Raw genomic sequence first — 11114 nt, 5'->3', positions numbered from 1 at the left:
TCTCCTAAAGGATGGGTAATGCCAAGGCGCAGCAGGAGAGAAGGTACGAAGCTACTGATGCAGYGCCAGCCCCCACCATGCTGTAGGACGGTGGCTCCCACTGGTTCCAATGCCTCTGTGAGCTGTGCTCTGCTCCTCTCCCCTCAGAATGAGCTTTCAGGTCAGGGAGCCCAGGCACTGATAATCGGGAGCTCCAGGATAGGTTCATTCCAGTTGACCCCACTGATGGGATGCAGAATGTTATCCCCTTCTGGCGATGTTATCCCCACTGGCATGAGCCACTGAGCAGCGGAGTGGCAGCATCCCACCCTGGAATGGCTTCCAGCAATTCAACTCCACAGACACACAGCCAACACGTCCCCGAGGGGACCAGGCCCTCCTTAACACTGTACCCACCAGGAATGACTGGGGCTACAAAATCCTCTTTCAAGGACAATTCAGGTCCAAGACACTTCATTAAACTGCGTTTTGGAAAAAAAAGTTGTTACTTGGGCAAATAAGAATAATCCGCACAATTTATAGCTTGAACCCATCCTGTGTAATGCAGATCCTGGATTGGCCAGCACGGTCCTGACAAGCACATTTGGCTGAGCCAGTGTTATGAGTTAAAATGAGTAACACAAAGGCAGGATGGGCAGAGAAAAAGGAAGCCATAAATAGTAGGAGAAAGAAAAGGAGATTGGGAAGGCAAGGCTGGGGCTCTGGGCAGAGGCTGAGGCAGTGCACACTCAAAGGAGGAGAGCTCATCTGAAGGAAACTGCAGCTGCAAAGTGCTCCTGGATCCTCAGGAGTTGGCCAAGYTCCAGCGAGGATTCTGGCCCTGCTTTCCCTTTTCACCTCTCTGGGCTGGCAGAGAGTTAGTGCTTAGGATACAATGGCAGGGTTGGTTTTGTTTTTGTCYGTTTCAAATTTCCCTTACAAATAAGAGTTAATGGAAAGCAACATCCCTCCCAAGAAATCAACTGAGTATTTCAAAGGTTTGCCCATCCCCACCCTGTATTTTCAGTAGAAACCCCCCAACAAAAAAACCCCAACCAACCAAAAGGGCTTTTTTTTGTTTTTAAGTCTTAAGAGACTTTGAATGATTGTTCTGTGAGGGGCTGTTGGGGCCTTCTGCACCACACGCCTGACTGTGCTCACAAAGAGCTGAGTCACTTTTGCACTCTCTGTATTTGTTTTCCTCTTCCACCGTAGTGTTCAACTCGCCATTGTAGTCCTCGTGTCCATTCTCATCCATCTCCGTGCGTAACTTCTGCCTTTCATCTTCCTCTTCTTCCTCCTCCTCTTCTTCCTCATCCTCCTCATCTTTGACTTTATGAACAATGAAGAGGTGTCTGTTCAGAGAGATGTGGGAGGTGTAGCACAGGCCACAGAACAAGCACTGGAAGGTGGAGCTGTCGGTCTTGTGCCGAGGTATGTGCTCCTGGAACTCAGTCCGGATGTCCGTCGCGAAGCCACACTTAATGCATTTCCAATGCACTTTCAGTTTTTTGGCTGGCGGCRCATCCAAATTTGCAGTGCTCTCTGCCTGACCCAGCTCATCCGGTGCCAACCTCTTTGGAGATTTTGCCTTTAAAAAAATGAGATTTAAAAAATTACTTGATCATTTCAACCCACAGAAGATTAAGTGCTAAAACACACATGTGTGTCTGACGATGCCTGAGTGTGAAGTCATGCATTGGGATTCCTGGTGCATTCCCTTCCCTACCCAAACCYAAATCCTGTGCACCTCATCCTGTGATGTGACATGGGAACACTGGGAGAGGCTGGCTGGGCAGAAATGTGATGGGGAAATGGTTTAGAATCATGGAATCATGAAATGGTTTGGGCTGGAAGGGACTTCAAAGCTCATCMAGTTCCACCTCCTGCCATGGTCAGGGACATCTCCCACTAGACCAGGTTGCTCCAAGCCCCATCCAACCTGGCTTTGGACAATTCCAAGCATGGAGCAGCTGCGACCTCTCCARGTAAAAATTCAGTTTGGTATGGGACCAATTCATACTTTGGTGCGGGAAGGAGGAGCTCACGGAAGACAGACACAGGGGTGGTCATAAGCACAGACAAAGCTTCTCAGATTTAACTCTGAACATTTTCCCCTCCATTCAGACTTTGTCCTAGTGGCATCTCTCAGTAACTCATTCCCTCTACCTTAGAATCCTGCAGCTTCTTCTCCCATGAGGATGGCTCACTTAAATATGTCCTTGCAGTGATRTGCAAAATGTGTATTTTTTAAATAAATGGAGCAAAGAAACCCAAGCAGCCAACCCTTCACTCCAAACCAATCCAAAACAAAATCAGTAGAACAGTTACATCTGCTATACAAAATTACACATTCCTACTTAAGAAAAATGCATTCTCATAGGTAATGGATTTAGCAACTATTTAAAAATAAATATTTTTAAAGAAAGTAAATATTTTGTAACTAACAGAAGAAATAAGGGAGAAAGAAGAAAAATGTGTCATACTCATAAATGGGGAACTAGGRGAAAACAAGGGTAATAACAAACTTAAATAACAAAGCACACTGAAAAAAMCACCAGTAAAACGTAGAAAGAAAGTCTTGAGAAATGCAAGATCTATCRCCCTGCTGCAGCTCAGCTGCAGTCACAGTGCTGACCCTGACCCTACCAGAGGGAATCAGGCTGGATGGAATTGAGTGAGGGGAGGAAATCTGCCCTATGGATGGGTGGGTTTGACTGACACGAAACTGCAGCTCGAGGTAACATCCTTAATAAACAGCTACTGGACAGGTACATTTAATTGCACATTTAATTTTCCATGAAAATAGGTATCAGTTACTTCTGCTCTGTCTCTCTCTGGAGCTTTTGCTTTGGCCATCTGGGATAAGTCTGGGTTTTTGATGCCGTGCATGAGGCTGATGTGGTTCTCCAGCATGAATGGCTGAGGAAATGTCTGATTTTCATCTGTGCAGTACCTTGGAAATAAAAAAAGGAAGACAATTTATTAGAGGGCATGCTCTTTATACTGTGCCAAACCAASAGGTATCATTGGAGACAGATTCTGGAGAACAATGTACCATTATAGTACCAAAAYACAAAGCAAAGCATCATTTTAATAATAAAACCAAATAATATTAATAATAATTACCCTGAGAGAATCCAGAACGATTTGCAGTTTGCTACAGTGTTCATGAATGACATTAGGATACATCTTCTTTGCAGTGCTAAATAAATATAGGGACTAATGGGTATCAGGCCCCCATGACAACTGCCAAAGGAGATAAATGAACAGGATGGAAAACACAKGAGAAAACAACAAAAATGCACTCTGAGATGAGAGACCTACACAGAAGGAGCTGGTGACACATGTGACACCAAGGASACCTGTGGCACAACCCAGTCCTGCACCCAACATTGCCAAGTACCAGGAAATACCAGCATCACATCCACCAGACTGTACCACAACACAGTTAAAAATCTTACCAAACTGCTGAAATTCCAACTATTAGACCAACAGCCTTGACAGAAGTACTCATGAACATCTAACTCCTCATGTTTCAAACCTTGCAAGACTCCAGAGCTGCCACAGAGCTGGCTGACATCTCAAAAAGGGKCTGTGAAGGATATGTGCTATCCATACTTTCACTCCTGGATGACTGTGGTCTGCTGGAGTAAGTACCAGGCCTTGCAGACATATAAACCAGCCTCCTTCAAGTGCACAGAGGGCTCTGTTAGCAATTGAGAAAGCCAAAATTGAGTATCTGTGCTGTTCTGGTGTCTGCCAGCACAACATGGCAAAGATCCCTCAGATATACATGGACCTGAACAGGGACTAACGACAGCAGAGTCCCATGAAGGGCCCTAATACATCTAAGACAGGCAGCGTGGGGGAAGGGCAACAGAGAGGAGCTGAAGTGTCTCTGGGCAACAAAGACATATTTCAAAAGGAGAGAAGAAGATTCCTACTGATATTCCAGTAACTAGTGGGAAATTAAGTAACAGTCAGTAATGATGTGAAAATGCAGATGTGCTCATTTAATACTTCTGGGTTTCAACAAGAATCGCTTAGAGGATAAATCAATATTTAACGATGATGGAATTTTTCTCCCTTGTGGAGGAAAACTGAGAGGTTATTAAGTGGTATTAATCAAAAATAAACATGTTGAAAATCAAGTGTTTCAGACAGTTTGTACTTTAGACTTGGAAAAGAAGAACAAGATCTTATAACAATAACCAAGTGAATTATGAAAAAAAACACACAAAACATCACAATATTTTGCAATTTTCCCTAACTTAGAATTCTTTTCATGTGAGCAGGGAAAGATGCTTTCCTACCCTGAACTACTCCAGTGACAAGCATGGCAGGAGGATGTTCAAGCAAGTCCTCCATCACTGGTTTCCAGATTTATCCAAAGGCAGGGGGGGAAATTTATCTAAGGAGGGCAAGAGGGGAAAGGGGAAATCACAGCTGGGTTTGCTAGAAGCCAGACAGAGGTCACCTACAAGCAAGCATGAGGAGTCACAAAAATAGTCAGTAATCCCATCCATGACAGATTTTATTCATGTTTTACATGGAAACCCAGGAGAAGAGGGTGGCATGAAATTAAGACATCAAAGCCCCTGAACAGAATAACACGTGAGAGTGATACAAAATGCCAGGTGGGAAGAAGGAAAAGCGACACCAGAACCAGAAGAAACAAAGAGCAGTGGACATGTGATGCCTTACAGAGCACTGAAAAGAGCCAAGGAGGAATTCAGAGACTGGAAGGTAAGAGCAGCTCTAGGAGATGCTGGGACAGGGTTTCAAGGAAGAGGTTTCATCTGCAAAGTGCTGTGATTTCAGTAAGTTTGCCATTACAATGATTAAAGAGAGCACAACCACTGCCCAGTTAAGACTTGATCAACAGATTTTGAGAAGGAGCAACTACAAGCTGGAGAATTAACTGCAACCACAATTCCCTCAATTTCTAGCTTTGTTTTCTCTGCTGGCCTGACAAYGGCCCCTTGGGTGAACCAGTGGATCCACGGCTGTGTGTTGTTCTGAAAAGTAACAAGTTAATGCACATCCCAGGGTGTCAGGAATTTCCAAACAGATCCTTCTTCCCAAAATACCTTAAGCTCATTTTGATCCTGAAACATTCCACTTCAAAAAACAACTGATCCAGAGAGAACAGATCTATACAGACCACATGAATATAACACCAAAGCCCATCACCCACAAACTTAAAGCTGAATGAAACACACTGTGAGCAAACATTTCATCTGGTCCAGAGATTCCAAGTCRCAGCAGTTACAAGAAATGGGAAGTTTATAAGTCCTGGATGGAAAAATGTCTCAGGAATGTATTCCCAGTGGCAATGCCTATGCTATATCCTTTTACTAAAAGTGATCATGGCTCACTAGATTGTCCAAAGAAATGTACTTGAAGAATGTACTTGTACTCTTCATACRAGCTTTTAGCAACTTGAGTGCAGTGAAGTGACAAGACACATCAGAAACACTTTCATTAAATCAGAATTGTAGATAAATGAGAAAAATCCCCCAACCTACATCATTGCAAAYTTCCTTTCCAACCCAAATGTGCTTTAATCCTGTTTCAAAAGGATGTCTCAGAAAGAAACAGGAAGGAATTCTGCACAGTCACTCCGCATACAACTTTCTCTGCAGCAGTTAGAGGCAGATCCATAAGCATTGGACTTTGTCCTGAACTGAGACTATTCACAGTTAGAGTATGTTTGCCAGCAATGATTTTCATCTGCCACTGATTTACATAACTTCTCTGAAGTCTCAAAATCCATTTTCCAAAGTTGAGGTGTAACTTCCCAAGCAAATCCAGCAAGATTAATTCTCCATTGCCCTGCAGCCTGTGCAGTCAGTTCTGCCCTTGTAAAGTGGTGGCAAGATCTGGTTCATTAAGTTTTTACGCACCTTTTGCACCCAAGGAGAAGGCACAAGTGTGATGCATGACCACACCGACCACAGAGCAGTGAAAGACTGGCCCAATATTTTATTGCCTGTTTCACAACAATGCTCAATGTAAATCTCATTTTGCACCTGCAGATCTCAAATCACACCTTCTGTTAAGTTTCCAAAGGACATTCACTGCACAGTCAAAAGAAAGGACTTATTTTAACCATTAAGTCTCATGTTTAACACATTCTTCTCTGCACTTTCCCTCTGAAACTTACAGCCTGGAGCAGACAGGAGCAGCAGACATGAGTTACTACAGCTTCCAGACTCRAAGGATTAGACTGCTGCTGAAAACYAGTTTGCAAAGTGGCACTGGGTACGTACCAGCAAGTGTAGACTTTCTTTGCTGTGTCGTGGTTATTGCGGATGTGTCTGCGCAGGCTGTTGGAAGCATTGAACGAGCGCTCGCACTGGCGACAGGGGTATCTCTTCATGGACTGGCAGGAAAAGAGAAACAGCTTTGAACAGCAGTGACATGGAAGGCACTGATTGGATTCAAATTCCCATGCTCTTCGTCTGGACAATAATTCTCAGATAAAAAATAATGCCTTACATAATATGTAATTCCACTGATAGAGATCACTGAGATTTTGAGATCCCACTTAGACTCAGCCCAACAGCTGGCTAACACCAGCACTGATCTTATAAAAACCAGGACTACTTAAAGCACAAGCTTGATTTTATTGATTTTTTTATTAGGGATATTTGCTTATCCTATGGCTTCATTTCACCACCAGACTCCATGCAGAATTCACTTGGTGGAAGGTCCATTCAGCCCCAGAAGGCAGCAGGACCCCAATGAAGTACAAGCCTACCTACCCTTCGCTCTTCTTGTAGTTCAGCACAAGAAAAGGACAAGATGTTAAGARGCATCACACAGGCCCTCCTGTTATCCATGTAGGATATCCACATCCCCCTAAGAAAGTCTGCCCTGTAACCAGTCTTCTCCAAAATTTTCCTACAACCCTTTGCATAACATGCATGCACATTCCCCTTAAAATCTTCTTAGACTTGTTCAATGAATACATATATGTATTAAACTGAAATATTTGGCCAATTTCCTACTTCTGTGGAATTCAAATGGGAAAATCGAGCATTCTCACCCAGCCTTCATCTTCTTGAAGTGAGGATATCATCAAGTGGGACAGCCCAGCCCTCCCCAAATCAAGTTAGAAGGACTCAAATACTATTATCCAAATTCCCATTCATGGCTGGGATGACTCAGGATATCAAACAAGACATCCTGATGCTAAAYTACCAAGGAATCTGGCTGCACCCTGCATCTTGGCCCACGTTGTGCCAGTTACAAAGATTAGCTTGAYAGAAGCAGGTCAAAGCAACACAAGGCTTGAGCTAGATGAAACCCACAAAAAATTGAGATTTGCAGTTCTTGTAACAACAGCCTGAAACAGGAGCCTGAAATGCAGGAGCCTGGTGCTCTTCACCAGTTCCCTAGCTCAAGTGTTCCATCCAAGTCCTTACCCTTCCATGGTTTCTCTTCATGTGGGACACATAGGTTTCCCGATCAGGCATCCACTGTGAACATTCCTTGCAAGTCCAACCACTTCTTTTCAGTCTGGACTTGGATTCGGGATTGTGTCCTTCCACCCTCATGTCCTTCCTCATCAGAGAAGAGTGGGAAGTCCCGTTGGCTACCAAAAGCTCTTTTGATGAGGTATGAACCTGGCTCCTTGAAGCCTTCTCAGACTTCTGCCGAAAGTTTGAGAGCTCTTCAGGATTTTGGGGGACTCCATGAACACCCTGTATAACAGTAATAGTGGAAACACACATAAAATTGACAAATAATTCATATTTCACCCCTTTATTTATAAATAAATACAATTTATTATTTAAATACATAATTTAAATCCCCACTGGCCAAACAACGTGTTATTGTCTTGTTCCTGTGTGTTTTCCCATTCCTTCTAGAAGCTGCTGCAATGCTTTCCTCAACAAGAGATTTTCCCAAGAAACATGAAGCTTCTATTTCTGTTTCCTGCATGACAACAGCCACTCCTTGGTGCTGTCTGTTTAGCATTTTGGATGAGCCCTGGGAACTCTGGTTAAACAGGGAAGATGTAATGGAAGAGAAATTTTAATTGCCATTATTTCAAGAGCCTAAGCTTTAAAAACACAGAGCTGTGGTAAACTCTGAAATGTTTCCTGGTGTCCTTGGGGCTCCAAAGCTGCTTCATCTTTGCTCAAAGAGATGGGAAGAGACAATGTTTAAGTTTATCCAAGTTTACTTCCTTCKATTCTACTCCATCTATTGATATTTACATTTCTGACAGTTCAAAACTTTGTCCCTGATACATAATATCAAGCATAAAGGCCAGGAACCAGCCTTAAAAGGAATATGGCTCCAGGCTCTTCAGTTATGCAACAGACCAAAATCCAAAGTCCCCCCAAAAGTTATTTTAACAAAGAAAATTGAACATAAGGAAAATAAATCTAAAAATGAAAAGCTGTGGGAAAGCAAAAGCAAAAAAACCAGCAACATACCAAAGAAACCTCAAGAAACTCCCCTAGGAACAGCAACAGTTCATCCACACAAAAGGCTGATTTAGAGGTTTAATTGTGCACAGTAATTAATAATGGGTAAAGTTTCAACACACAAAAGCCCCAGGCCTCTGGAAGTCTTTCTGTGGGTTAGACACCAAACAAACCTCCGAACACAAGGTCTCAACTGAGAAGTCTGTGTACTTTGCACCTGACCCAGAAGCCACGGCACTGCCAGCTCCTCAAGAGCACAGACACATCACCTTTCTCCCCATCTGGAAATCCCTGGAGTGTTGTAGTGCCCTTGTCACAGTGCCCTGACTCCACTGTCMCATCATTCCAGTAAAACAAATGAGGAGCATGGAAAAATGAAGTCACTTCTCTGCAGAGTCAATACCAGGAARCAGAGATAAATCCTGCTCTGCGACGCTTTAAAGCTGGGGAAAATGAGGAGGCACACAGATTCTTTATTTTGCACGTAGGCACACACTAGAAAGTATCTCCTAAAAACTCTACTGCACAAAGGTGACCACAGAGATGAGGGAGTGCACTTACTACCCTGCCACAGCCAAAAAGCCTTCAATTACCTCAGAGGGTAAGAGACAAAGTTTTGTGGTGAAGATCTCCGGGTGCTGGTGCGCAAACTGCTACAGGCAGGTCCCTGGACTGGGATCTGACAATGAACCACAAGGTGTGTATCTCACTCCAGCTTTTTAGCACTGGGGTTGAACACCTCTTTGAAGGTCCCAGTCTTAACTCTATTTTCCTAGCTATAATGCACCAAGATTAGCAATAATCAACTTCACAGGAGGGTTTCAGATTGTAATTCATTACTGCATGCAAAGCACTTCCAGATTTGCAAGTTAAAGACATGGGGGAGAGAGCAAAGAAGTAGTTTTGAATGGTTTTGCTTTCAGGAATGAACTAACAAATCTTCTGGCTTTTTCAGGGTAAGCATAAATAAAATAAAGTCACTGATCAAAAAAAAAAAAAAAAGTCTTTTTGGTTTTCTAATCAAAGGGAAAGAAGACTTTGCAAGCTCATTCCTCAGGATGCCACTGAGAAATCTTCCAAGAAGATTTCCATGGAGCGTTGTTAGACACTGAACATAAAAACATCCTGTGCAAGATAACAGAAAAATGTGGCACTTTTACRTTTATGGGATAATTGGACCTGTAAGGCTGGCACCTCCAGGGCAATCACTTCTGCCTCTGTCAGTCCCCTCTTGCAGTCTGGTTCAGAGCAGCAGGGAATCAGGTGTTAAATAATAAAACCTCCCTCTGAGGCAGCTGCAAAGGGGCCAAAGCTCTCCAGGTGAGCACCCAAAAGAGGCAGATTCAGCTTTCACTATATAAACTCAGTAATGCTGTGGGCAGAGAATAATTGCTCCAGTCTCCCAACCAAACATAAAGCTGCCACACAAATTTAATTATTTTGAGTTTAAGAGGCTGTGGAYTCTCCAGCCCTGGAAGTGTTCAAGGTCATGTTGGATAGGACATGGAGCAACCTGGGATAGTGGAAGGGTCCCTGCAGGGGGTGGAAATGGAGATGAGCCTTAAGGTCCCTTTCAATCCAAAAAAGTCTGTCATTCTTTGGTTCTATGAAACAGAAGAGTTAAAAATCAAAGAGATTTACCTGTAAAAACAAGGTTTTGTCATACAGTTAAAATCCATCTAGATGAGAGGAACTACCTGCATTAAGATCAACTAACACAAACCACTCCACTGACATTTCCAGGTCCTGTAAATCACTGTAGCTTTATTTTTTTCCCACTAAGATATTCCTCAAGAACCTTCCACTTCTTGAAACACTTGCCTCATGTAATGTGAATTCAGTGAACTCAAAAAATAGAATCTTGGACCAGTAAGGGAGGGAGTTACCTACCTTAACATGCTGCATTAGCTGCTGCTTCTGCATGTACACCAGCTGACACTGTGGGCACTTAAACACTCCCACTAACAACTTGCTGGTGTTCTGCTGGAAGTGCTCTTGGAGCAGCTTCTTCTTGTTAAAGACCATCTCGCAAGAGCATTTGTAGATCACCCTGAAACAATTAAACAAAGTAAATTCAGTCTCTCTGCCTCAAGATGACAATAGAAAAAGTTATCTCAGCAACTCCAGAAAGGGATGGACTTCAGAGGAGGGCTGTGCTCTCCATGTTTTGTCAACACACACCCACGTGGGTAACTGAACCAGTAACTCAACTGGGAAGAACAACAAAACGTCTCAGGCACATACCACAGATTGCTAAAAATAARTTTACTTATATGCATATGCATAACTCTGTGTGTGTGAGCACCGACAGATGGGAGCAAACACAAAGCATACCAGCCAGCTACACACTTCTTTCAATCCCACCTTTCCATAGTTCCTCCCTTAAAGCACAGATTTCTGGCACTAGCTCAAGCCTTGGAGGGAAAAGCTACAGACTGGAAAAAGCAGAAGGCTTCTCTCTAGTGATTTTTGGGGGCAACACTGCCTGGAGTAACTCTCCTCTTCCCTTCAAATGCCAGATGTAGCAGTTGCCCTGGAGCCATCTACCAAGAGGTGCCACTGTGCATCCTGCTGGACAAAGAGGTGACAATTAAGTTCCTTTTATGGATGTTTAGTTCTTCCCAGCCCAAAGTCCTCTCCTCTAMCCAGGAGACTGTGTTTGTACCAAGAAGAGCATGCTCTGGTTTGAAA

The 11114-nt window shown here is 43.4% G+C and overlaps 1 protein-coding gene across 2 annotated transcripts in view; it reads right to left on the bottom strand.

Moving 5' to 3' along the window:
* Window positions 1-268: 268 nt before the first annotated feature.
* The window catches only part of ZNF592 (zinc finger protein 592), a 34506-nt gene continuing 23660 nt past the window's right edge, over window positions 269-11114 (bottom strand). Inside the window, exons 5-9 of one of the 2 annotated variants that reach the window (XM_057380512.1) lie at window positions 10314-10473; window positions 7413-7691; window positions 6255-6367; window positions 2800-2935; window positions 269-1570 (exon numbers count right to left, since the gene is read on the bottom strand). In XM_057380512.1, coding sequence (XP_057236495.1) covers window positions 1061-1570; window positions 2800-2935; window positions 6255-6367; window positions 7413-7691; window positions 10314-10473 — 1198 coding nt within the window. In that variant the 3' untranslated portion in view covers window positions 269-1060. Of the gene's footprint in view, window positions 1571-2799; window positions 2936-3108; window positions 3689-6254; window positions 6368-7412; window positions 7692-10313; window positions 10474-11114 lie in introns of those variants that run through there. The other variant, XR_008966284.1, reaches the window with a different exon arrangement.

This window comes from Malurus melanocephalus, unplaced genomic scaffold (assembly GCF_030028575.1).
Source record: "Malurus melanocephalus ecotype Western Australia unplaced genomic scaffold, MMel_1.1 scaffold_457, whole genome shotgun sequence".
NCBI lineage: Eukaryota > Metazoa > Chordata > Aves > Passeriformes > Maluridae > Malurus > Malurus melanocephalus.
This window is presented reverse-complemented; position numbering and strand designations above follow the sequence as displayed.